Source organism: Rattus norvegicus, chromosome 6, assembly GCF_021556685.1.
Source record: "Rattus norvegicus strain SHRSP/BbbUtx chromosome 6, alternate assembly SHRSP_T2T, whole genome shotgun sequence".
Lineage (NCBI taxonomy): Eukaryota > Metazoa > Chordata > Mammalia > Rodentia > Muridae > Rattus > Rattus norvegicus.
In genome coordinates, this window is record NC_141539.1 from 20,989,495 (window position 1) to 21,017,066 (window position 27,572).

The 27,572-nt window shown below is 44.1% G+C and overlaps 1 protein-coding gene across 7 annotated transcripts in view; it reads left to right on the plus strand.

The window, feature by feature from the left end:
* Positions 1–27,572, plus strand: part of Dhx57 (DExH-box helicase 57) — a 50,982-nt gene that overhangs the window by 11,575 nt on the left and 11,835 nt on the right. For 4 of the 7 annotated variants that reach the window (XM_087554032.1, XM_087554033.1, XM_087554034.1 and 1 more), the window contains 16 exons: positions 885–1,070; positions 1,333–2,171; positions 4,238–4,416; positions 6,953–7,074; positions 8,268–8,463; positions 9,347–9,471; positions 11,561–11,694; positions 12,675–12,729; positions 15,853–16,061; positions 18,175–18,291; positions 21,185–21,281; positions 22,375–22,548; positions 23,600–23,800; positions 25,438–25,714; positions 27,065–27,160; positions 27,245–27,328. In XM_087554032.1, coding sequence (XP_087410158.1) covers positions 885–1,070; positions 1,333–2,171; positions 4,238–4,416; positions 6,953–7,074; positions 8,268–8,463; positions 9,347–9,471; positions 11,561–11,694; positions 12,675–12,729; positions 15,853–16,061; positions 18,175–18,291; positions 21,185–21,281; positions 22,375–22,548; positions 23,600–23,800; positions 25,438–25,714; positions 27,065–27,160; positions 27,245–27,328 — 3,091 coding nt within the window. Of the gene's footprint in view, positions 1–884; positions 1,071–1,332; positions 2,172–2,251; positions 3,099–4,237; positions 4,417–6,952; positions 7,075–8,267; positions 8,464–9,346; positions 9,472–11,560; positions 11,695–12,674; positions 12,730–15,695; positions 15,772–15,852; positions 16,062–18,174; positions 18,292–21,184; positions 21,282–22,374; positions 22,549–23,599; positions 23,801–25,437; positions 25,715–27,064; positions 27,161–27,244; positions 27,329–27,572 lie in introns of those variants that run through there. The other 3 variants (XM_087554036.1, XR_015622039.1, XM_087554037.1) reach the window with 3 other exon arrangements.

Consider the following 27,572-nt stretch of genomic DNA (forward strand, 5'->3'; position numbering starts at 1 on the left):
CTTGTTGCCTGGTGCAGGTAGAGGCCAGAAGGTGTAAGATTCTTTGGAACTGAAGTTATAGACAGCCATCAGCTGCCATTTGGGTGCTGGGAATTGAACCCAGGTCCTCTGAAAGAGCAGCCAGTGCTTCTAACCACTGAGCCATCTCTTCAGCTTCTAGGTCAAGCTTTAATATTGTACCTAGCCACCCAAGTGAAACAGTTTCTTAGTTGTCTCCCCTCTACCTCTGCACTGTGTTAACTCCTCTGTTACACTCACAGTTGTAGAGGTTCATTCATTTTTATGTTTGCTAGAAATCTTGAGTAGTTGACCTACACTCCACCCTCGGCAATAAATACATTCTTTGATAGAACTAGTGAATGGTCAGTCAGGAATAGAAAATATTCTGTCCTCTACAAACTTGTTTGTCTCAGACTTAGAAAAGGGGGTTATACATTAAATAAAGGGGAAAGGACGGGGATGTTATCTGTGAATAAGAGGAAGAGATGGCTTTTGTGGGTCAGAATATATGTAAGCTCTGGGCTTAGCCTAGGGTGAGAATCTTGTTGTTCCTTTCTGTGTAACCTTAGTTACTAATCCTCTGTAAGGCTCATTGATCATTTGAAAAATGGGGGTTTCAGTAAGGTATAGCAGAATTATTGAGAAGCTAGAAAGAGTTTGTTTCTGTAAATGACTTTACCTATGACCTGAATGGCATGTAGGTACCTGAGAAATGTCATTTCCCAGGACAGAAGCTAACGGCTCACTATTAAAACGAAACCAGCAACGGAAGAGCAGGGTCCCACATCCTTCGCTCTTTGATTAAATGTTTAGATCCTTGCTTAATTTTTCTCTGAAATGAGTAGACATTAACACCCAGTACCTGAAAATGTCCCCTTCCCTAGAAGAGGCTCCTCCGGGGAGGAGGAAGAGGACGCGCCCGAGGGCGCTGCCGAGCAGAGCTGGTCAGCTGGACCAGAGCCGACCTTTCTTCCCGACTGCCGTCCTTGGGAGTATATAGGCCCAGAAGAAGTGGAGCCTCCTCTTCCGGAATTTACAGTCTCGCCACTGGCAGTGCAAAAACTTTCCAGGTGATCACTTTATCACTTATAGAAGCCATGGCAGCCGAGTCCTCCCTGTGGATGGCCTGCCATGACAGTGCCAGTAGGGCCCAATGTGCCGACAACTCTGTCTCTTGAAATGGAGGGGTTAGTATTGTCAGGGGTGCTGTTTCAAAGTACAGAATGTAGCTGTCCACAGTTATAATTTCATCCATGTATTTAAGTGAATCTCACATCAGTGATGGGAATGAAGATTTGACACAGCATCTTTGTCACGTTTTGCCCTCGGCAGGTATGGCTTTCACACGGAGCACTGTCAGCTGGCCCTGAGGATCTGTGAGGGAGACTTAGGGGCAGCACTAGAGCACCTTCTGCACCAGTGCTTCTCGGAGACGTTTGGAGAGAGGATGGCACTGTCTGAGGCCGCTGTTTCTGTAAGCTTGGATGAGTGCGTGGAGCAGAGACAGGAAGAGACACTTGCTCTCAAGTCCATCTGTGGAGAAAAATTTATAGAAAGAATTCAGAACAGAGTCTGGACCATTGGATTGGAACTGGAATATTTGACCAACAAATTCTGCAAGTCTAAGCAAAAGGAAAGTAACAAAAATGTACGGGACACTTCACCTGAAACCTGTAAATTTTACCTCAAAGGAAACTGTAAATTTGGATCAAAATGCAAATTCAAACATGAAGTGCCCCCACATCAGATCATTGGGAGAACGGAGAGAAACGTAAACGACCCTCATCTGGATGCTGAGAACGACACCACTTTTCTGTATGAGCTTCAGATCCGCTTTTCTAAAGACCACAAATACCCCTACCAGGCTCCCCTCGTGGCGTTTTATTCCACCAATGAGAACCTACCTCTGGCTTGTCGTTTACATATTTCTGAGTTCCTTTATGGCAAGGCCTTGGAGTTCGCAAAAACTTCAGAACCTGTTGTATATTCTTTGATAACCCTTTTAGAGGAAGAGTCTGAGATTGTCAAGTTACTAACACACACTCAACATAAGTACAGTGTTCCTCCCATCAACGTCCCTCCAGCACCATCCGAGACCAGAATAAGTAAACCTGCCTACCGCAAACCAGTGATCCCAAGTAACACTTTTCTTTCTAATCAGATGCTGGAAGGTACGTAAAATGTTGATCTTAGGTACAGGATGGGATCAGCATTCAGAGTGATGAGTTTAAAAGTAAAACGTTTTGAGGCTGGATGAGGATTATTTCCTGGTGATCTTGAACAAAAAGAATTCCCTGACTGGTCATTGAGCCTGCCTTTAGCTATGGCTGGCAGCTGTAACTCTTTGGCCGAGCTCCCTAGGTAGAAAGTCTGGCCTGAAGTGTAAATGTCGTTACTGTGTAGAGAATGACCAGCCTGAGTATATGAATGGCAGCGCTGGATAAGGTTCTGCCTTGCTCCTGCCTGTGGAGACCAAGGTCAAAGAGGCCTTAAGATACATGGTCAGAAAATCAATTTCATTTAACTTGGTTTCATATGTTTACTTCTTATATGTGATATCCATTTCCTCCTCTTTTTTTAGTATTCTAGGCTGGTAAAAAAAAGTTGACCAAAATAATGCTGTCTTTATAATTCCTTAAATACAAATGTATGTAAGCTGCTGGCTTTGTCCAGCTTTGCCATGCAGATTCCTTTCTTTTTTAAAGATTTATTTTATGTGTGTGAGTACACTGTCTCTGTCTTCAGACACACCAGAAGAGGGCATCAGATCCCATTACAGATGCTTGTGAGCCACCATGTGGTTGCTGGGATTTGAACTCAGGACTTCTGGAAGAGCAGTCAGTGCTCTTTACCACTGAGCCATCTCTCCAGCCTGCTATGCAGACTCTTATACCACAAACTCCTCTTCAGCATTCCTCAAAGAATTTACTTTCATTTATGTCTGTATTTCAGGAAAAATGCAATTTTCCGTCTTTCATACGAGTTTCCTAGCTAAGGGCTAGAGATAGAGCTCAGCAGCAGGGCGTCTGCCTATGTCCGTGAAGTTCTGGGTTAAAGCCCAGCGGTGCAGGGGAAAACAGAGTTTCCTGTACACATCAGTAAGTAGAGCGCATGGGCTGCAGGATGCTACAGGAAGCTGACGGACATCCCAGCCAGGTCACTCCGAGCAGCAGTCACCCGTTTCCTTGGGGAGTGGCAGAGCTCTCATGGAAACTTGGGTTTCATTTTGTTCGTTTCATTTGTTTTTGTGGTTTTTGGTGGTGCTGGGGATTGAACCTCTCTGGCTTTTCTTATGCCAGGCAAGCACAACTATACTAAGCTACATCCCTAGTCTGACTTTTCAATAACATTCCTGAGATCATTTATATAACATTAATTTCACCTATTTAACAGATATCATTAAATAGGGTTTTTTTTTTTAATGTTTTAGAGTTGCACAGTCATGAACACTACTGATTTTCCTGAAATAAACCTGTAGGCATCAGTCGCTGTCTTTGGCCTAACAACTGTTCTCCCATAGGCTGTCTTCACAGCTTTGCCTATGTATATATTTCATAGAAACTGAGTCATGATCTTAAGCCTTTGGAAGCTGGAGTCTTTCATTTAGCATAATGTTCTCAAAGCTCACACATGCCATAGTATGTCTTTATTCCTTTTTGTTATTGAGGGATAATTCATTACATGGCTATGCCACATTTTGTTCTCAGTGCATTGTTTCATAAACTTGGTTATTTTATACCATTAAATTTGGGGGACCCTGGGGTTGGGGATTTAGCTCAGTGATAGAGCGCTTGCCTAGCAAGCGCAAGGCCCTGGGTTCGGTCCCCAGCTCCGAAAAAAAGAACCAAAAAAAAAAATTTGGGGGACCCTTGCAAGTAGCTGAGACATTCTATATTAATTCCTTGAACTGAAAGCTTTGATTTCGATACACACCTTTAATCACAGTACTTGGAAGACAGAGGCAGGCAGATCTATGAGTTCAAGACTAGCCTAGTCTATAGAGCAAGTCCCAAAGCTACACAAAGAAACCCTGTCTCAAAAAAGGAAAAGAAAAGTCTTCATTGTTACTTTGATTTAATGACACCATTTATTCTTGGGGAAAGCTCAAGTTAGTGTCTTCAGTGCTCTCTTCGGAGTAGTATGGAAATAAATGAAGCTGTTTCAGTCAAGCCTCAGGGTTTCCTGTCTTACCTAAAGAAGGGACAAATTAAAAATGTTTCCTTTCACTCCACTCAAGGGGAAGGATTATCAGAGCTGGAGGAGGATGCAGATGAGGACGAAGGCCCTGCTCCAATTGTCGTGGAGAATGAAAGCTATGTGAACCTTAAGAAAAGGAGTTACAGAAGGTGTGACCGGCCTGCAAAGTCCTTATTTGCTGAGAACAGTAAGATCTGCAGGCAGTTCCAGATGAAACAGGTACTGTACATGGGTCAACCTCCTCCCTCAGGTCTGGGGGCTCCTCTTCCTCCTAGCTTTTGGTTCGCTCTGAATGGTTAAGACTTTCTCTCGCCCCTTCCAAACTTCCTTCCTTCGTTTTTTTCTCTTTTCTTTTTTGTTTTTTGTGTTTTGTTTTCTCTTTTGTCATTTTGGGACAAGATCTTGCTAGCTAGATACAGGTTTGTGCTACCACTCCCTTCTTGTCTACATGCCACAGCAAATTTACATACGTGTGCTGGGTGCTTTGGGACACTCAGCTGGCAGATATTGAGTGTATGCGTAAACCAGATGTTTTAGGAACATCCAATGCAATAATAGCTAATTTAATATTTGAAGGGAATATTAATGCTGTGATTTACTTAGGAAACCCATATCTAAGAGAAGGGGAAAACCAATGCCATTTCAAAGGCTCACAGGATAAATAATGTGCCCGAGGTCACAAGACAGTAAGTGGTAACAGAAGTTTAGTTCAACTGTCTCAAAAGTCCATGTTTTTATATTGACGTGAAGATTTGTTTTAAAAGAAACCATAAGTAAATTTTGAGGACCCAGTTGGAAGTAAATTTTGAGGACCCAGTTGGATGTTACACAAAGGTTAGTTATTGGATGAGTTTGTGGATTAGATTAAGTAATGTCTAAGGACCCTTCACAATTTTTTTTTATATATTATATCATCAAATATATATTATATGCCATAGATCATCAAAATGTTGTAACGTACCATAAATAAAATTATAGAGATGGAAAGTTATTTAGTTTGTCATGACCTATCTATATGATAAAATTATTTGCGATGACATTAGTATAATTCTTTATTGTTCCAAAGTATAGCCAATTATTTTTCTTTCTTTTTTTATTTTTTATTTTTTAATTTTTTTTTACTTTATTTAATTTTCTTTTATTTTTTGAGACAAGGTTCCTCTGTGTAGCCCCAGATGTCCTAGAACTGACTCTGTAGATCAGGCTAGCCTCAAACTCACAGAGAGCTTCCCAAGAGCTGGGATTAAAGGTATGCACCACTACCACCCAGCTTATATTTCATTTACAAATTTTTAGTTTACTTTTACAGAGTATTATTATTTATTCATTCGTGCGAATCTGGGCGAGTTTACCTGCACTGCGTGTAGGCAGGTGCCTTCATAGATCAGAAGAGGGATTGTATCCTCTGGAACTAAACTTAACAGATGGTGTAAGCCACCTGATGTGGGTGCTGGGATTTGAACTCTGGTCCTCTGAAGCAGCAGTATAGGCTTCTAACCACTGACCCGAGTCTCCAACTCTACAATTTTACTTTTAGTTGACATATATGTATATATTTTATATATATATTATATTATTATATATTATATTAGTTATATTAGTTGACATATATTATATATGATATATAATTATATATCATATATATTATATATATGCAAAAAAACATTTTTTTTTTTTTTGGTTCTTTTTTTCGGAGCTGGGGACCGAACCCAGGGCCTTGCGCTTCCTAGGTAAGCGCTCTACCACTGAGCTAAATCCCCAGCCCCACATTATTTTAAAAGTTCTTTTTTTTTTCAAAGATTTATTTATTATACAGTGTAGCTGTCTTCAGACACACCAGAAGAGGGCATCAGATCTCATTACAGATGGTTGTGAGCCACCATGTGGTTGCTGGGATTTGAACTCAGGACCTCTGGAAGAGCAGTCAGTGCTCTTAACCACTGAGCCATCTCTCCAGCCTAAAACCATTGTTTTAAAGACAGGATCTTCATCCCACCTGGCCAGAACTTACCATGTGGCACCAAGTTGTAACTCTGTTCCTCCTGCTTCAGCCTGAGCTATGCTATACAACATGAGAGCTTTTCCATCCTATCGAACTTCAAACCTACTAACTATCGCAGTCCATCTTTCCCACAATATTAGCGTACAATGCAATGTCGAGAGTATTGATCATTAGCTGTGAAACTGATTTACCTAGTTATGGTGAATGGCCAAAGAGAAAGCTTCGGCAATTGTTCTAGCTTATTATTGATCTGGGGAAGGTCTGCTCTCGTATAGACCTTTGCTGTCTACTGCAGCAGCTCCTAAAAGCTTTGGCTATTGCAGTTGAATTTACTCATTAAAATAAGTTCAGTTCCTCCAAAGAGCATTCTGTTCCTCAAGGGCTCAGTGGCCTCCTGCGGCCAGAATTACTGTATTGGGCAATGCATGTGCGAACCATTTCCGTGGACATACAAATATTTATCACAGTGTTGATATAATTATTGTTATTGGTTAGGATCAGACCAGCGCTGAGCAGGAGAGGTTCACACTGTTCAGTTTATTTAGCTATAAAACTACAGATTGCTCTGCCTACTCTGTGGATCCAGCCATCTAGCTAACATCTGTGGGTTCAGGCCTCACAGCTCTGAGCTCTGAGAGCCAACTGCTAAAGAGCGAGCAGGAGCAGTGAACCTCACCGTGGGATTCGAAGGTGAGTTCTGTGAACGGTGACTAGAAATAACTCAGCTGCTGCCTTCTCCTTGATTTTTTTTAGGCTTCCAGACAGTTCCACGCAATTCTGCAAGAAAGACAGTTACTACCTGCTTGGGAAGAAAGAGAAACCATTCTTAAATTGTTGAGCAAGCACCAAGTGGTTGTCATAAGTGGTATGACTGGGTAAGAGAGTGACTGACGTCAGATGCAGCTTTAGTGCACACGCAGGGCAGGGGCATTGTCTGCCTTAACCAGGTAGCCTTAAGAGATGCATGTACCCACGTTATGTGAGCATTTCGTCTTCTCTGTCAGATATGAAATGGGATTCCATGAAGGTGGTTGAATTATGTAGTTTTAGGGCCAGACTACAAGAGCTAAAACAGAGCTCAGGCATCCGTCCTGTAGATGGGTACCTCTGCCCCGAGACTCCTTCATTGTAGATGGTCTGGCTACCGGTTTTCACGAGGCCCATTGCAAGTCAGAAGGAGAATTCCATGCCAACAGCTTGAGAGCTGTGTATCTTCTGTGTCTTTCCTTCCTTCTATAAAGCGTGTTTGTTTTTTCTTTTAGCAACAGCTTAAGTAACATATTTTTCCCTGTTCCATACTCTGAAAGCGAACTTATCCTAGCCAACTCTGGGGCTTCATTCAGTTCTTTCATTCAGGATTACACAAAGCATCATTAGTTTTGTGCCGAGACTCAACTAAGAGAGCAATTTTATATCTCCTGGTTTCTCATAGTTTTTTATTTCAGCCCATTTATGACCAAATCATTCCACATCAAAGAGAAGAATATAAAAGGTGTGTGAGGCTCTGTGTTAGAGAGGCCATAGGAGGATGTCAGATGTCCTTCTCTGTCACTCTCTGCCTCAATCCCTGACAAGCTCTGACTGAACCTGGAGCTAGGCTAGAGGCCAGCAAGCCCGTTGTCCATTGACCCTCCGTCCCTTCCTTACCCTAACTCTAGGGTGACAGGAGCTGGCACAACCGTGTCCTGCTTCTTACCTGAGTACTGAGGATTCGAACTTAGCTCCTTGTGTTTCACAGCAAGCATTCTTACCATTGAATCCTCTCTGCAAGGCCCCTAGAATAAATCATAAGCCAACACTTTTTCTTTGGGATCCATATGTAGAGTTCACATCCCTAGAGACATTTTCAGATCTTCATCGTGTCTTTTTCATAGCCTTCGTTTTATAAATGGCATCAGACTGTCATTCGATTGCCCTGTTCCTAGGTTCATTAGGCCTGGTCCTCCGTGAGTGCGTGTTAGGCTCAGCAGCACACTCTAGTTAGCTGTGGGTCCCTTGTCGCCTGTGATTGCTTTGTTAACTAGCCCTTGAAAACTTCATTTTAGGACTCCTTTGTTTTGACATACAGATGTGGGAAAACCACACAGATTCCACAGTTTATTCTGGATAATTCTCTGAACGGGCCACCTGAGAGGGTGGCAAACATCATCTGTACCCAACCCCGACGAATCTCTGCGATCTCTGTTGCTGAGCGTGTTGCTAAGGAAAGAGCAGAAAGAGTGGGTCTGACGGTGGGCTATCAGATCCGGTTGGAAAGTGTCAAGGTCTGTGTGCTCTGCTCTGCTTACTTCCTAGGAATACGAATTGTTTCTAGATGTAAAGAATTTGGGGGATCTGGAGATTGACAGGCAACTGGGGATATGTACCTACAGTTTATTAATAACCACTTTTGGTGGGGTTGAAATCCTATCACACGCATGCGCACGCACACAAACAAACACACACACAAACACACACACACACACACACACACACACACACACACACACACACACACACTTGTTTTGCCTGAATGTATGTCTATGCATCAGGTGCATGCCTGCTGTTGCAGAGGCCAAGAGAGGGCATAGGATATCCTGGAACTGAAATTGTGGATCATCATAAGCTGCCATGGAAATTCTGGGAATCAAACCTGGGTCCTTTCAAAGCACAAGTGCTCTAACTGCTGAGCCATCTCTCCAGCCCTGGCTTTTTATTCTTAATTAGTAGAAATGATCTTGCTATTAAAGTTGAAGCGAATGTCGACTTGATTTAAATACCCACTTTAAAGAAATATTTTATAACCAGACCTGGTAGTGTGCACTTTTACTCCCAGCACTTGGGAGGCGAAGTAGAAGGATCTTCTGTGTTGTGGGCCAGCATGTTCTGTATAGTGAGCTCTAGGACACCCAGGATTAGGTCCACCCTGTCTCAGAAGATGAAAAAAGGATTTTATAATCGTACTGGGGTGGTTTTGGGTTTTGTGTGAGAGAGAGTTGTTTACAGTTTTAATATAAAGCGGAAGGGTAGATGGCTGGCCTTAGAAGCTACTTACTGTCTTGTATTTAGTACAATCGCTGGTGGGTCTAATGTTTATTCAGGTTTGCTTGCCAATAGCTACTTTTTCAAAATCTCATTAATGCGTGGCAATGCTCTCTCCTATGTTAGTCCTCAGCCACCAGACTGTTATACTGCACCACAGGAGTGCTGCTGAGAAGGCTGGAAGGGGACGCAACTTTGCAGGGAGTCACCCACATCATTGTTGATGAAGTCCATGAGAGGACAGAAGAAAGGTAAAAGGAAGGTGCTCCCAATAGACACACAGGCCTGTTAAATGAAGGTGAAAACTGCTGCTTCGTGTGGAGTTTCACAGACTTAATATTGATAAAGCCAAGAGGAAGGCTAAATTAGAGGGAAGAAGTGGCTTTCTTGATCTCCCAGGTCAGAAGCACAGTGGTTGGAGAGGGCATGCCCATCACCAGGGGAGCCTCTGGGCATGTGCCCCTGGGGGGTAGTCTACAGGTGCTTCTTTTGTTCTTTTGATCATTCTGTAAGCATTCATTCATGTATTTATAGTGCTGACATCAAGTGCCCTGTTGGGTGGTAGTTGCTGGGGACACAGGTGTGAGTAGGTCCTTGTCTTCACAGTCTGAGAGCAGGAAGAAATGAACAATGGAAGGTGACACCATAAGGGAGTCAGAGACCACATTGCTGAAGAGATGACTTTAACTAATAACTGAAGTATAAAGAGAATCCCAGCTAAGAGGTGGGACAGAGGCAGCATGGGTGGGCTTCTGAACTGAGGGAGGAGGCAGCATGGGTGGGCTTCTGAACTGAGGGAGGAGGCAGCATGGGTGGGCTTCTGAACTGAGGGAGGCCAATAGAGCATGAAGGAGTTAATGGAAGAGAAGACAGCAGGAGGACAGGAGCTAAATCTTAAGAGGCCTTATAAACCATAATAAGGCATTTAGAGTTTATTTTAACGAATTAGAAAGCATTTAAAAACATTTCTAGAGCACATGCTTTTAATCCCAGCACTCAGAGGCAGGGGCAGATGGAGCTCAAGGCTACCTTGCTCTGTTAGAGCAAGTTTCAGGACAGCCCAAGCTATGCAGAAATACTATCTTGAAAAGCCAAGGGGCTGGGGATTTAGCTCAGTTGGGGGCTGGGGATTTAGCTCAGTGGGGTGCTGGGGATTTAGCTCAGTGGTAGAGCCCTTACCTAGGAAGTGCAAGGCCCTGGGTTCCGTCCCCAGCTCCGAAAAAAAGAACCAAAAAAGAAAAGCCAAACAAAATATATGAGCAAAAAGACTGTTTGTTAGAAATCTTTTGTTTTAGACGGTTTCTTCTTATGGAGAATGAGTTTATTTTGTGAGTTAAATATTCATTGAGCACTCAGTATGGCTTGAGCATTAGAGTAGTGAGCAAAACAACAAACACCCCAGATCCTTGTCCTTGAGAGTTCACATTCTAATTGTTAGGGAAGCTCAACAATACAGTGAATACATAAAATACAAAGTGTTAAGTTCTAAGAAGAGATAAGAAATGCATAGCAAGAAGTGGGGTTCGTTTGAAATTTTCAATAGGTGCTAACCTTCCACAGTTAGCCAAGGAAGGCCTTGCCGAACCTGTTTTAAGCAGTCCTGAAAGAAGTGAGGGGACATCCTGGCTGGCAGACACTCATGCTGACACGTTAACGATGTACAGAGACCCTACGCTGCATTCCTCAGGGACAGCAAGAATGGAGTCCTGAACCCTACCTGGTAGGGGGAGCGCAGAAGGAAATGAGGGTGCAGAGAGCCGTGTCAGTAAGCACTCTGATGAGAGGTTACTGAGAATGGTATACTCAGCGTTTGAATAGAAGTAGTTGGTAATCAACTGTGTTGATCATAGATTTCGGGAAGATGAGGGCTAGCATAGACCAGTGAAGAACGTTGCTTGGTGTACCGTTACTCTGTGGAGTCCATCACTCCACAGTTTATGGAGGGCTTTGTGGTTTGTTGTCACTAGCACTAGCTCAGGAGTGTTTGTGTCGTTGTCTAGACTTCTAGCAGCTGCGTGCCATTCCTCAGCCTGGACACTGACAGTGCCATCTGTAACTTTGCTCTTCCACACAGTCTACAGTGAAAGCCTTTGTGTGTGCCGTTTGTATCCCTGTAAAGAGTCAGAATGATCAGCTTCAGTGACAAAGCTCTTATGTTTTGATTGGTGTTGCGCTGAGTTTGTTGAAGACATCTGGTGTTTTATATTTTTAGATTCTGAACTGTTCTCCACCAGGAGTTTTATGCTTTCCCCTAAGTCTTAGATGTTCCAAATGCTCAAAAGTCAGTGGTTTTCCTATGTCGCACGTGTCTGACCTGCGGCTGTCTTTTCTTGTCTCCAGTGACTTCTTACTGCTAGTGTTAAAGGACATTGTGATGCAGAGAGCAACTCTCCAGGTCATTCTTATGAGTGCCACTCTGGACGCTGGGCTCTTCTCCAAGTATTTCAGCTACTGCCCTGTCATCACCATACCAGGTAACCAGAGCATGCTGTGCGTCCCTAAAGGAGGGCTCGCTGCATCAGAGCTCATTCACATCAGGACCTGTCTGTAGAGACGTGCTCCATTAACAGCAGAACAACCCAGGGGAAAGCAGCTGACCAAGAGGTCATTTATCCCCTTGCCAGATTTTAATGTTGTATGTGGCCTGAAAGTCTTAGTTCTTAGGATGTCTAACGTTCTGTTGCGTTTAACATCAGAATATTGTTTTTAAGTACAGTCTGTCATAAAGAGGGAAAACATGCCAACTTGTTCATTTAGGGATCGTGCTAAATATCCAGATACTGATTCATGCTGGAAGAAAATACAGTCGGATAGTGTTTCCTTTGATGTTCCCACAGCCTTGTTGTGGAATAATTACCACTCTGAGCCTGGCCTGTCTTTCTGTGGTGATTGATTACCATGGGGACAATTTGGAAACACTGACTGAAGTGATAGCATTCTCGGTGACAGCAGAAGAAGAGCATGTGCTCTGTCCAGAATACAGTGCTGTTTCAAGTCTGCCTAGGGAGAGTGCAAGAAAGAAACAGTGTAACAAGTTTGAAGGTCCCATTGGGAAACTATCATTTCTTTCCTATCCACCTCTGTTCTCTACTGAATAGAACTTGTGCCTACCAATTTCTGTCATCAAAACCTTTTAAAGAATATTTTTAAGATGGGTGTGGTAATATACGCCTTTAACCCCAGCACTCAGGAAGCAGAGGCAGGGGACTGTGAGTTCAAGGTCAGCCTGGTGTTCATAGTGAGTTCCAGGACAACCAGAGTCTTGTAGAAAGACCCTGACTCAAAGAACAAACAAACAAAATATTTCCAATAACACAGAAAAAATGTTTCATTTTTATTTATTTTTCCAAATACTATTTTAACACGTAGATAGTGTGTACAAATATGCACACAAAACTCCCAACCTCGGTCACTGGGGACTCTGATGAGTCTAGTTTGTTTTCTTGTCTTCTAGGTCGTGCATTTCCTGTTGATCAGTTTTTTCTGGAGGATGCACTTGCCGTGACCAGGTAAGGAAGAAAATCTTTGAACACAGGTTCTGTTTATCTTGAGTGTGTGCCAGGATAGCATCTTCCTTTTTACCTATCTTGTCTTTCACCTCCCTTCTCCACTGAGTAGCTCCTCTCTGTCAGCGAGCAGACTCCAAGTCTGCTCATTAACACCTCTGACAAGCGGGCAGTGTCTCTGCCTCTCGGTTCCATCAGGTGCAAGTGTGTCTGTTACTGTTAATAATAATAATGCTCCCCGGGGCCCAAGGACCAACTGAGGAAATGTAGAGTAATAGTTTAACTCGAGTAACAAAGAAGCACTTGCTGTCCTTCTAGGGGACCTAAATTCAGTTCCCAGCAACTGGGACTCTCAGAGATCGAGTCTCTCTTCTGGCCTTTACAGGTGGCACCTATGTCAGCAAACAAAGTGCTTAGACCTGTGCCTGATGCATGACAACATGTTTTGTAATGTTAACCGCTACCATCATCATCCTCTTCTCAGTAAGTTTGTAATAGAGGCTGAGTGTTAGGATGTGATGTAGTGGGGGGTTGGGGATTTAGCTCAGCGGTAGAGCGCTTGCCTAGCAAGCGCAAGGCCCTGGGTTCGGTCCCCAGCTCCGGAAAAAAAAAAAAAAAAAAAGAAAAGAAAAAAGGATGTGATGTAGGGGACTGGAAAGATAGTTCAGAGGTTAAACATATTGACTACTTTTCAGGGGATATATGTTCAATTCACAGCGCCTACATAGGGCATGCAGCCATCTATAACTCCACTGTCAGGGGATCTGACACCTCTGGCTTCCCCAGGCACCAGGCATACATATGCACATACCCACATGCAGACACATACACACACAGACACAACTAACTAAAAATAAATCTCTAAAATTACCTTTTAAGAGCCAGGAAGTGGTGGCACACACGTTCAATCCTAGCACTTGGGAGGCAGAAGCAGTCAGATCTCTGAATTCCAGGTTAGCTTGATCTACAGAGTGAGTTCCAGGACAGCCAAGGCTACGCAGAGAAACCCTGTCTCAAAAGACAAAATAAAAATGAATAATTTTTTTTAAAAAAAAGGATGTGTATTAAGAGGCAGCTAGATGGCTTAGGGTAAAGATACCAGCCCCCAAACTGGTAGTCTGGGTTTGATCCTGAAACCCACATGACAGGAGGAGAGAACTGACTAATACAAGTCGTCCTCCAAGTCCGTCCACGCAGGAAGGCAGGCACTCGTGCACACGTGTACACACAGTGCCTGTACAGTGCAGAACTAAGTAGGAATGTTCATTTCTGTTGTATACAAACAGGTTTCTTTGTGGCTTTCTGACCTTGAGATCCTCTAAGCTTTTGTGCTTCCTGTGTTCCTTACTGTTAACCCACCCTCTGTGAGAACCTCTGTGGGCTCTCAGAGTTTTAGCTGTCACTTCTGTGACAAAAACTTCTAGATGAGACTCTGTAGTGCTAAGTACTAAACCTGAGGTGGAAACACTGCTGATGTGTGGCCGGAGAAGCTCCGAAGCTTCTGCCTGCTCTTCCTCGGGCTGCGGGCCGGTGCCTCTTCCTGCTCTACTTCTGCTCCGTCTCTCCTTCCAGTCAACCTTTGACCCTCAGCTTGGATGCCACCTTGATGAATTCCCATCTGCCTGTTGCTTGGAGGTCTTTGGCACTTCTTGTAATGCTTTTTTTTTTTATTTTATTTTTCTTGCATATTTTATGTATTTACATTTCAAATGTTATCTCCTTTCTCCCCTCTCCCTCCCCCCTCCCCCCTCCCCCCTCCCCCTGCTTCTATGAGGACGATCCACTCCCACCCGCCCATGCCAACCTCGACGCCCTGGCATTCCCCTACACTGGGGAAACAGGCTTTTCCTCCTATTGTTGCCAGACAATGCCATCCTCTGCTATTCTATTGTAATTCTAATGGTGTTTTTTCTAGTCTGCCTTGCAGATTAGTGACTGTCTTGGTCTGTTCTCACTAGTTTGCCAGTTTCTTGAAAGGCTCTCCGTACTTCACCACACATCACCACACTGTACCACACCACACTGCCATGGCCCTGCATAAAAACTGACATTTGGGGTTGGGGATTTAGCTCAGAGGTAGAGCGCTTGCCTAGGAAGCGCAAGGCCCTGGGTTCGGTCCCCAGCTCTGAAAAAAAAAAAAAACAAAAAACAAAAAAACTGACATTTGGTAAATGCCAAGACGAATGATGAATGGGAAGGAAGAGCATGGTGTTTGATAGTGAGAGGTAACTGGAGAAAGTCAAAGACTATAGAATCACCAAGATTTAGACTTTAAAAGGGGCTATAGAACCCTTTCTGCAAATAACATCTTGTAGAAAATCATAAAGAAGTAAGAACTAAAATGGGAATTAAATTATCTGAGTGAGCGAGGTAGGAGGGCCAAAGGGAGCCCTGCTTGTTCACTGTCCCCCAACCCTTACCTTTCCCAGGGCCTCTGAGAAACCTTAGACCTCCAGAGGAAGGAGTTTCCAGTTGTGTCAGTCAGTTTTCCCAGATGATGAGAAAATAAGACCTTCGAAATGGACTCTTTGAAGTTCTGTAGCATGGTGATTTAGTGACAGGCCTAGAACACCAATCTAAGCTTTCAGTACCAAGTGCAGACTTTTCCATCTCACCATAACAATAGTATTAGCTCTAACAAATCATAAACTGTCTAATGAGAGGCTTGCAGTGTGTTTGAATATGGTCTTGTAGCAGCGTTCAGAAAAGAAGTGGTAATCCAGGTCTGCGTTTGGCTTCACAGGGTAGAATTAGCTGCTTTAGAATTATAGTTGGAACCGTGGGGAGGTAGGTGAGATTCTCTAAGAAGGAATTAAGATTCTGGCACTGCAACTGAGAACATAGCTCAGATGTCTTCTGAATGTCTGTGCCGTTCTTCCTTCATTCTACTGCCATAGTCTTTTCTGAGTTAGATAAGAACGGTAGACAGAACCAATGGCATTCATTCCAGTGTGTTCCCAACCAAACAGGGCACAGCCAGCAGAATCCTGGACTGCTAAGAAGGTAGCACATGAGCTGGACAGAAACAAGAGCATTCTGCTAAGGGTAAACAAAGTGGGAGGATAATTTCTTTCTTCTGCAGCAGGGGCATACCACAGAGACACAGCTCTTTGTCTTCTCCCTCAGGTATGTGTTACAGGACGGGAGCCCGTATATGCGCTCCATGAAACAGATTGCGAAGGAAAGGCTTAAAGCCAGGCACAACAGAACTGCACTGGAGGAGGTGGAAGAAGACCTGAGGCTGGCCCTTCACCTCCAGGACGAGGAGGAGTCTGTCAAAGACACAATACCTGATCAGCAGTTAGATTTCAAGCAGCTCTTGGTCCGTTATAAAGGTACTGTGCTTACTCAGGAATGGTATCAAGTATGCCAAAGTTTCTTGCATTTCTTTCCTGCCATGACCCAGAGACTTCTAGTAACACTGCCTTACATTTGTCAGAACAACTTTAGTTTACAAACCCAGCAGTCTAGTGCACAGATCACAGCTATCATACCTGCCCCGCCGGCTTTGTTTAGTTTTTGTTTTTGTTTTCTGACTATTAAAGAAAAGTCTCTGATAGGAGAGAAAGGAAAACACACAGACCCTGCAGGACTAACAGAGGTTAGAGGTTCTGACAGAAGATAAGCGAGGGATAGGAGTCTAGGAAGAAGAGCAGGAAGGGGAGCTGGGAACTAGGACTAGCCTCAGCTTCCAGGACAAAGGCAAAGAGTGGTCTTGGATTTCCTGTGTGCTCACCTCTGATTATGTGCACAGCAGGCTTCATAGGAGGAACAAGCCTGGCGCAGTATATCGCAGGAGCAGGGGGTCCCTAACAACACAATTAAAATATCTAAAGGAAGAATCCCCCCACCCCCACCCTGAGCTGAGGACCCCAACCCAGGGCCTTGCGCTTGCTAGGCAAGCGCTCTACCACTGAGCTAAATCCCCAACCCCAAGGAAGAATTTTTTTAAAAGATGTCATTTTGGGCCTGGGTTCAGTCCCCAGCTCCGAAAAAAAAAAATGATGTCATTTTATTGATTATTTTGGTTGGGTTTTTTGTTTGTTTGTCTGTTTGTTTTGTCTTGTTTTTTGAAGTCCACGTATACTGCTAAAGCTGGTGGGTAAAATTTACTTGATACTTAAGTAAGTCTCATACCTCTCCATGAAATACTTAACTACACAGGGAGTTAATAACAATTACACGGGGGAATTAGTTAACCACTAATAATGGGGCAAGCCAAGACTGCAGACCTGTCATGCACTGAACACATGACTGAAATACCACAACATTGTCTTGTGCTATTTCAGTGAAAGAACGCATGACTCGATTGTAGTGAATACCAGAAAAACCAAAATGTCAGTATTGGCCCTGGGGGATGGAATGGCGGGAGCAGTGCCTGCTGCACACGCGTGACGATTTGAGTTGAGACCCCCAGAGCTTGCATAACAACCAGGCATGTCAGAGAGCTGCAGCAGGAGGTGGGGCTGGCAGGGGTGGGTGGGAACATGCAACAAACAGGAGGTGCCGGTACTCACTGTCAGTCAGATGAATTGAAACTGGGCTTCCGCTTCAGTGAGGGTTGAGGAGGCTTTTGTGTGCTAAGACTCCAGTAGGTAGGAAGTTTACAGATTCTCACTGGATCATTTGTAGATCGACATCAAAGGTGTGGAGTAAGTTCTTTCTGGAAGGGGGGGGTGTCAAAAGAGAACCTGGAATTCACTGTGTAGACCAGGCTGACCTTGAACCCACAGAGATCTGCTTGTCTCTGCCTCCCAAGTGATGGGAGTAAAGGCCTGCAATGCGATGCCCAGTGTGGAGGAGCTTCCTAAATTCACATGTGTCCTTCAAGGAGGAGCCACCATTGCTGTCACTGTCTCAAAGGGACCTAGACGCTGAGCACTGTTGTAAAACGCGCATGAAATACCGTGTTCCACTCAGGACTTCCCGAGGGAATTGTTCCCTGGGCTTCTAGATGATCTGACTCACGGTTCGATCGAATCTGGAAGCAGTTTCTAAAATGTGCTGACTGAATTTTATTCTAGATCTTAAACTTTTAATAAATGATGGTGAAAGGAGAAGAAGGAGGAGAGAGTTAAAAGTTCAAACGGGGCGAGTGCTGTCAAGGGCTTTCTCCTTGGGTCACTCACTGCTCCAGAAAAACAAAAGTACATTTGGGCTGGGGATGTAACTCGGTTGATACTGTCTGTATCAAGTGTATGGACCTGGCGGGGAGCCTTGGCTTGGCTCTCCAGCAATACAGAAACGAGATGTGCTGGTGTGAGCATGCTGGTGTGTGCATAAAGTCTCAGCACCTGAGAGCGAGGCAAGGGAGGAGAGGGACAGTGTGTGCACTCCTGTAACCCAGTGTTTTCTGAGGGAACTCCTGTGCTGTTGAACCGACCCAACACTCACAAACCTCACAGGTGTAAGGTGTAATTATTCTTCTGATTCTTCCTTTTCTTTCAGGGGTGAGCAAGTCGGTCATCAAGACAATGTCTGTCATGGATTTTGAAAAGGTCAACCTTGAATTAATAGAGGCCTTATTAGAGTGGATTGTAGACGGCAAGCACTCCTACCCTCCAGGTAAGCCTCTTTTCTCAGGTCCCAGTGATGCACATATGAGACACTTAGTCCTTGGCAAACTGCGAGTCTGCTCTTGGGTGGGTTTCCTCTCTGTGTCTCCATTATAGGCCATCCTATCTGTGATCGTCTCCTCACCCTTACTCTGTATGACATCCAAAATGACTAATATTTGACACTGTCTGGAATTGTTTTGCTTACTGACCCATCTCCCTTCAGTAGTGTATAAACGTAAGAGCAGGGATTGTGCTGGGTAGTGGCAGCACACACTTTAATTCCAGCACTCTGGATGCAGAGGCAGGTAGATCTCTGAGTTCGAGGCCAGCCTGGTCTACAGAGCAAGTTCCAGGACAACCAGGGCTACACAGAGAAACCCTGTCTTGAAAAGCAAAAATAAGGCCTAGAGAGATGGCTTAGCAGTTAAGAGCACTGACTGCTCTCCCAGAGGTCCTGAGTTCAATTCCCAGCAACCACATGGTGGCTCACAGCCATCTGTAATGGGATCCGATGCCCTCTTCTGGTGTGTTTGAAGACAGCTACAGTTTACTCATATACATTAAATAAACAAATATTAAAAAGAAAGAAAGAAAGAAAGAAAGAAAGAAAGAAAGAAAGAAAGAAAGAAGAGCAAAAATAAAAAAACCAGGGCTTTCTTGTTCTCCTGTATTTCTCAGCTTCTGGGAAAGGGGTTGGTACATTTAAGTATAGAACTTTTTTAATTAAGATGGTCTCACGGGGTTGGGGATTTAGCTCAGTGGTAGAGCACTTGCCTAGCAAGCGCAAGGCCCTGGGTTCAGTCCCCAGCTCCAAAAAAAAAAAAAAAAAAAAAAAAAAAAAAGATGGTCTCACTTTGAGGTCCTAGATAGCCTGGAATCATTTTGTAGACCAGACTAGCCTTGAACTCACAGAAAGCCACCTCCCTCTCCCTTCTAAATGCTGGGATTAAAGGTGTACACTACCATGCCAGACTGAAAGAAATGTTTGTTGAAGGGCTGGGTGCTGGTTGAGGGGATAATGGGTCAATAAAGGACTTTATATGTTCATTGTACAGTCTTAGGAGCCGCGATAACTAATGGCTGTTCTCTCAGTTTAGACCTCAGTGTCGTGATGCTTTCTGAGGAGACTTGAAAGCCATGTAAATTATTAAGTTTCTTATTTCTCTTCTCTTGGCAAGTGGTCAGGAGTTGCTAATGCATTACCAATAGACTGGTGGCCTGGTTTCATTCCAAAGCACAAGATTTTTTTAAAACAAACTTGCCAGCCAAAAAGAAATTTTAGAGAATTACCGTAATTAGACAGGCATGGTGGCACATGCTTTTAATCCCAGCCCTTGGGAGGTAGAGGCAGACAGGTCTCTATGAGTCCAAGGCCGCCCTGGTGTACATAGGAACAGAGCAGTTCCAGGTTAGCCAGGAACACATAGTGAGACCCTGTCTCAAAAACAAATAACAACAACAAAACAAAACAAGAATCAGTGATATATTCATGAATATAAGAACTATCCCTAACAGCCATGGCCCAGCCATGGGGGAGGAATAGATAATAACAAAGTAGGCAAAAATATAGACAACTTATACATACACACACACACACACACACACACACACACACACACACACACACACACACACACACACATATATATATATATGCACATACATACATACACACACACACACACACACTAAATGACACAATGTGTGTCATTTAGTGCAAAGGAGCATGGGATGGATCTTGGGCCAGAAACTGAAAGTCAGTATTGAGGCAGTCAGCTTACCAGCTAAGGCCCAGCCAAGGGCTGAGTAGTGTGTCTCCTACTGATGCCCTTCTTACCTAGGGTGGCTATGAAGGGGCTCTGAAGGCCAAATAAGGTAATGTGTGTGAGGAAAAAAATCTCTGTGCTCTTTGGCCCTCCTCTATTTTTGTGATGATTTGGACTCCTTCCTAGTTTCATGGGGAGAGAAAGCCATGACTGTAGGTACTGAGTTCCGGAGATGTGTTTAATATCCATGCTGCACGGCTGGCATGGGCATCTGCTTACCTGTGTGAGGCTGAGGGACACATTAGTGAGGAGGTGACCTGCCTCTTCCATGAATGAAGCACAAGAGAAAGCTGGGTGTGGAGGCTCAAGTAGCCCCAGTACTTGGGCCACTGAGGCAGGAGACTCAATACCTGAGCTCAAGACTGAGTCTCAAGACCACCTGAACTACCAGGTGAGATGCGGTCTCAGCCACAGAAGTACCTGGGAAGGGACTGCTGCCAGGACAGAAACACGCTACGACCTCCTGTTGTTGCTGATTGTCTTTAGTGGACATGCTAAAGGCCATCAGTGGTTAGTAAGACGTGACTAGTTAATTTACTAGCTCTTTCAAATGTGTCTAAACTTAACCGATCAGACTTCTTTGTTTGTTTGTTTGTTTGTTTGTATCGTATCCAGTAAAATGTCTGGATCTCATTAACAAAGGAATCTTCTGGTCTACAAGGTTACTTTTCTACAGTAGAAACAGGTATCAGTGGTCAGGATACTAAGAATACTGGAGAGCTTAGGTGGGTCTGATGTGTGCAAGGCATTTGCTTCAGTTCTCAGATGTTTCTGTACACACACACACACACACACACACACACACACACACAGAGTGTGCTCGGTGAGTGCTTCTTGTATAACTCAAAGCATGCTCTTCTATACCTCAGTTTTCTATTGGAAAAAGGTAATACTATTTTTTCCTTATTAAATCAGAGTATATACAAAAGTGTGATTTCATATTTGTTTAACTAATAAGGCTTTACAAAGAAAAACTGATAGTGTAAAGTTATCAGTTATTGGTTTTAAAACGGTCTTGTGATCTACATTAGTTTTCCTTGTTTGTTTATTTATTTATTAATTTTTTATTCCCAGGTGCTATACTTGTGTTTTTACCAGGGCTAGCGGAAATCAAGATGCTTTATGAACAGCTACAGTCTAACTCTCTCTTCAACAACAGACGAAGTCATCGGTAAGCCACTCGCTTTCTATCCATAGATATCACTGCAGCCACCTCCAAAGATGAAGAGCTGAAGGCTCCCTGTGGTCCTCACCCTCCTTAGACTGTCGTGTCACCTCTCAAACATTGTTTGTTTATGCCAGCTTGAAATGGGATGCCTTTGTGCTCCAGAAAATGTTACTCCATTCCGTCAAGGGCAGACTTTTCTCTTCACTTATCATAGTGACTCAGCAAATCTGCATGCAGTTTCAGTTGCCAGATTCCTGAGGAGGGCAGCAGGCTGGGGAAAGCCAGCATTAATAATAACAAAGAAATGCTGCCATTTTGAGAGAAAACAATTTTCCGCCAGTCACTGGGTATGCTGTCACATACAATGAATATCCTAGCTGCGTCACACTTTGCCCTCCCACCCCTACCCACCTGGACTTAAGGCAAAAGATTATTCTTTGCTGGTCAGTTTTTTTTAGGTGTGTTACTTATAAAGTATCAATCAATCTTGGTGGTTTACTCCTGAATAATCCCAGAACTTTTCCCAGGTTAGCACAAGGTTTGTGTTTCTGGAAGGTTGTATTTTGTGAGAACAGAAGGAGCCTCTCACCTCTAAGAGCTGGGCCTTGAGGGCAGTGCTTAAAAGTGTCAGACGCTGTCTTAGGGTTTCCATTGTTGAGAAGAGACACCATGACCAAGGCAACTTATGAGGGACAACATTTTACTGGGGCTGGCTCACAGGTTCAGAGACTCAGCCCATTATCAGCATGGCAGGAAGCATGGCGGTGTACAGACAAAGTTGGTGCTGGGGAAGGAGCTGAGTGAGGGTTCTACATTGTCATCCAAAGGCAGCAGGAGGAGAGGGGCCTCCCCCACATTGGCAGTCTTAAGTATACAAAGGAGACTCAAAGCCCGGCTTCCACAGTGACAGACTTCTTCTAAAAAGGCTACACTTCCTCCAATAAGGGCACGCCTCCTAATAGTGCCACTTCCCAGGGGCCAAGCATAGCTAAACCGCCATAACTCTTGGTCATTCAGTTAACTTCAGTAGACATTTACCTGCAGGTCAGTTTCAGTGCTTGGTGCAGACTCCTTACTGTGCTTCACTTCCTTTTAGGTGTGTCATTCACCCACTGCACTCGTCGTTATCCAGTGAAGAGCAGCAGGCGGTGTTTGTGAAACCCCCACTAGGTGTGACTAAGATTATAATTTCCACCAACATTGCTGAGACTTCCATAACCATTGATGACGTCGTGTATGTCATCGATTCTGGGAAGATGAAAGAAAAGAGGTATTCTTTTGTGGTGAAGTGACAGAGGGACTAACCTCCTGTAGGATAGCACAGCTGTTAATGGTTCCTGCCAAGGTACTCTTTAAAGGAACATTGTATATGGTTCCATGGCCAGCGTGAGGAATGTGCAAGTCAAACAAGCATGCAGAATCACCAATAATGGATTCATTTTCCCATGTGATTTTTCTTGTGCTTCGATGAGAAGAAAATGGCTAAAGAAAATGTGTGTGGTGTCTGATGGACCTAAATCATCACGGCACTAGTTACCCCACAGTCCTACAATAAACCAGACTGTAGATCCTGAGTAGGGTGGCTGTCTTACATAAGGAAGACCACTTGTCCGTGCCCAATAGTCTTGACATTCTTTTTTTTTTTTTTTTTTTTTTTTTTTATAAATTTATTTATTATATATACTATAGCTGTCTTCAGATACACCAGAAGAGGGCATCAGATCTCCTTACAGATGGTTGTGAGCCACCATGTGGTTGCTGGGAATTGAACTCATGACCTCTGGAAGAGCAGTCGGGTGCTCTTAACCGCTGAGCCATCTCTCCAGCCCTAGTCTTGACATTCTTAAAAGTAACTCAGTAAAGTATTTGCAGGAACTGTGTTCAATCCCCAGAACCCATACTTAAGAAAGGAAGGAAGAGCTGGGCAGTGGTGGCACACACCTTTGATCCCAGCACTTGGGAGGCAGAGGCAAGTGGATCTCTGTAAGTTCGAGGCCACCCTGGTCTATAAAGCAAGTTCCAGGACAGCCAAGGCTACACACAGAAACCATGTCTCAATAAAAGGGAAAGAAAGAGGGAGGGAGTGAGGTCGAGAGGAGGGAAGGAAGGAGAAAAGAAAAGAAAAAGCTAGATGGGGGGCATGCACCTGTGCCATCGGCTCTGGGGAAGGAGAGACAGGAAAATCAGCCAGCCTAGCCAACTGGGCAAGCTCAGGCCAGTAAGAGAGAGACTGTGTCTGAAGAACTACAGCCTGGGTCTTCTCGGGCTTACACACACATGCGCACAGAATAACTCCCTCTATATTTCCTCTTCCTCTCTAGATACGATGCCGGCAAAGGGATGGAAAGTCTAGAGGACACTTTTGTGTCTCAGGCCAATGCTCTGCAGAGAAAAGGCCGAGCTGGCCGAGTTGCCTCTGGAGTCTGCTTCCACTTGTTCACGAGCCACCACTACAACCACCAGCTTCTGAAGCAGCAGCTCCCAGAGATCCAAAGGGTGCCCCTGGAGCAGCTGTGCCTCAGGTTACCTCCTCTGCTTGCACAGTCCGCGTTTCTCCCTCGTTTAAGTCTTGTGCTCTTTTCCCTAGTAGAAGACATTGTGCTTAGAATAGAGTGAATGCGGTCATTCATTTGCATAAAGCACATCAGTGTAGCCCTTTTCTTCCTTTTAACTTTGCACATAGAGATCCTCACATTTTCAGATCATGGCCTTACAATAATTCTCAAAAATACATTTCCAGATTAGGAAAGTAACTTGACTTGCCAGGGGATTTCTGCCAGAGGACACAGATATCACAGTGTGACAGAGAAAAATCTACAGCCTTATTATCAGAAAAAGTAAACAAAAGTTACAACACCACTATTAGCTAATGAATAAATGTCATAAAATAGGATATAGTAAGTAGTTGAACAGATGCAACGTTACATGAGCTAAAGAAGTTTTAATTGGATGTTTATGAAAAATTGCTTAGTGATATAAGAAATGCAAATTATCCATACTCTTTGATCCAGCTGGTAACTTAAAGAGGAAAATGGAACAGCCACGGCTCAGCTGTATAAAGCCCTTAGGTGTGGGATTGGACTCAGGGTGCTGCATGTTAGCCAAGCCCGCTTTCCCAACAGCATAGTTCATCCTCTTTCCTCCTTGCAGTTCAATACATGGGTCACTGTCAGCGCATCACTGCAGGGGAATGCCCCAATCAGGAAAGCTAAGCACCAAATATATGTACCTTCATGAAAACAGCTGTATATCTGAGCTGATAACACCAAAAGAGACCCCAAGACCAGGCAGGGCCACTGTGTACCTTCAATCCCAGCACGTGGGAGGCAGAGGCAGGCAGAGCTCTGAGTTCGAGGCCAGCCTGGTCTGCAGAGTGAGTTCCAGAACAGACAGAGCTACTAAGAAATGCTGTCTCAAAAACACACAAACAAGCACAGGCAGTGTGAGTGCTGCGTCCTGTGGCAGTTCTGTTTGCAGTATGAGGAGCCTTCCCTGCCCTCCTCGGCAGCTGTCCAGTGTCCCTTCCCACCCATAGTATTCAAGATTTCCACATCCTTACCAATACTTCATTCACCATCTGAATTCTCTTTCATAATCTGAACCCACTGGTAAGAGAAAAAGGCGATTTTCAAAGTTTGTTAAAAGAATTTTTTTAATATGGGTAGGTAGACCTTGAGGTGGGCCTGTAATTTATTGCTAAGAAAACTAGAGGACAAGATTTGTAAAGGCTTTACTTAAAGCATCATTGCAGCTGGGTGTGGTGATCCCTGCCTGTAAGCCTAGAATTGGGGAAGCTGCTTCTACTTGTCTCAAGCCCATGAAGCCTGTGTGGCTTAGAAAAGCACTTAGGAGGTGGTGGGGAGAGGGCTCAGGGATTAAGAGCACTTGCTGCGCTTCCAGAAGACCTGAGTTCAGTTCCCAAGGCCCACTGTCAGCTCATAACCATGTGGAACTACAATTCCAAGGGTGTCCTCCCCTCCGGCCCCTGACAGCACCTGCACTTTCATACACACATCTACACGCAGACACATCAACACAATTAGCAAGGATTAAAATCAGTCTTTTTTTTAAAAGGCATTTCTTACTCAAGAAACAAAAGTTATCCCTCTGCTTCATTCTGCAAGATACCAGATTTACGAATCATGGTTTTCTTTTTCAGAATTAAAATTTTAGAAATGTTTAGTACTCACAATCTCCAATCCGTGTTCTCTCGGCTCATTGAACCTCCACATGTTGATTCTCTTCGTGCCTCAAAAGTACGGTTGCGAGACTTGGGAGCCTTGACTCCGGATGAAAAGCTCACCCCCCTGGGCTATCACTTGGCCTCTCTGCCTGTGGACGTTAGGATCGGCAAACTGATGTTGTTGGGATCAATCTTCCGCTGCCTGGACCCTGCTCTCACCATTGCTGCCAGCTTGGCTTTTAAGTCCCCTTTCGTAAGTGAACATTTGTTTAAATTGGAATAGAGGTATGTGAGCCCTTAAAAATTTGCATGTATGTGGGATGTGAAAGATTTCAGAGCACAATGGTATTTGATCCTTAGAAAAATCTGTATCGCCCCACCCCCCAAAAAACCTTGGGAACTAGAGGGATAGCTTATTAAAATAATATGCTTTTTGTTTGCTATTGCTTATTTTAGAAAAACCGGCATATACCATTTTATAATTTCAAAAGGTAATGAGCACATTTATTAACTTTAAAAAGTAACTCTATTGAAAGATAATTTGCACATTCAGTCCACTGGTGAGCGTATCTAAGTCGGTACACTTTAGGAGTTAAAGTGAGGTACTTGGTAGTATGTGTGAGGCCTCAGGTTCACCCTCCAGCACCAGAGCGGAGAGGAACAACTTTGGATTTGTACAAGCATTCCCCTATGACCAGTTTTCCAGGCCAGCCTGAGCTGCACGGTGAGTCCCATGCCAGTGTGGGCTCTAGAATAGAATCCCTCTCTCAGACATCAAAGTAAAAACTAGGTTGGTGTGATGATCTATGTTCTGGAAACAGAGGCACCACAAATGACCACCACAGATCTGAACCCAGCTTAGTGTACATAGCAAGTTCTAAGCTGGCCAGTCTCAAAGTGAGAATGTCTTAAAAAACAAAATGGGCTAGAGAGATATCTCAGCAGTTAAGAACACTGACTGCTCTTCTAGAGGACCAGGGTTCAATTCCCAGCACCCTGGCTCACAGCTCTTTGTATCTCCAGTTTTGGGGAATCTCTCACCCTTACTGACACATGCAGGCAAAATACCAATGCACATAAAGGTAAATCACTTTTTAAAAAAAGAAAGAGCCGGGCTGGAGAGATGGCTCAGCGGTTAAGAGCACCCGACTGCTCTTCCAGAGGTCATGAGTTCAATTCCCAGCAACCACATGGTGGCTCACAACCATCTGTAAGGAGATCCGGTGCCCTCTTCTGGTGTATCTGAAGACAGCTACAGTGAACTTATATATAATAAATGAATAAATCTTTAAAAAAAAAAAAAAAGAAAAAAAGAAAAAAAAAGAAAGAGCCAAGCAACAGATCCAGCAATAAGAGGAGCCGTCCTTGATGGCTGTCGTTTGCCATTTAGTCCTAAAAGACCAATCTTGGCCTTATTTCAAACTCACAGAACAAAAGGGCCATTCGTTAGCTTCTCTGTCGTGCTTGCCTTGAATAAACCTGCACATGGAGTGATGCACTTGGTTCCCTGCAAGACGCTTTCCCCAGGTAGTGGCTGCAGCAGTAGGAAAGTGCCATTTGAAAGCTGAGAGAAACCATATCCTTCAATCCATCGCTCATTCAGGTGTCTCCCTGGGATAAGAAAGAAGAGGCCAATCAGAAAAAGCTGGAATTCGCATTTGCAAACAGTGATTATCTGGCCCTTCTCTGTGCATATAAGGTAAGGACACCTCAGAACTTAGGTCTGTAGCCGCGGTTGGCTCCAATATCAGAATAAGTTCAGCTTGATTTCTCCACGATTTAGGGTTGGCAGCTGAGTACAAAAGAAAGTGCGCGAGCAAGTTATAATTACTGCAGACAGAATTTCCTGTCTGGGAGAACTCTGCAGGTGAGTTCTTCTGTGCCGTTCCTTCATCGTTCCCACTGTGGCAGCTGGCAGATGCCCAGAGGGCTTGCAGTAGTGCCTCACTTGACCTGTCTGGACAGTGGGAATGCTCAGTCTTCTCAGCTGTGCAACATGGATTCCTGAACATGAGGATATGTGCTTCTACCTCCCCCTGTGACACACATTATTTTAGACCTCCTTCCACCATGTCTGGGAAGCCAAAGCCTCGATGGAGAAGGTCTCTACA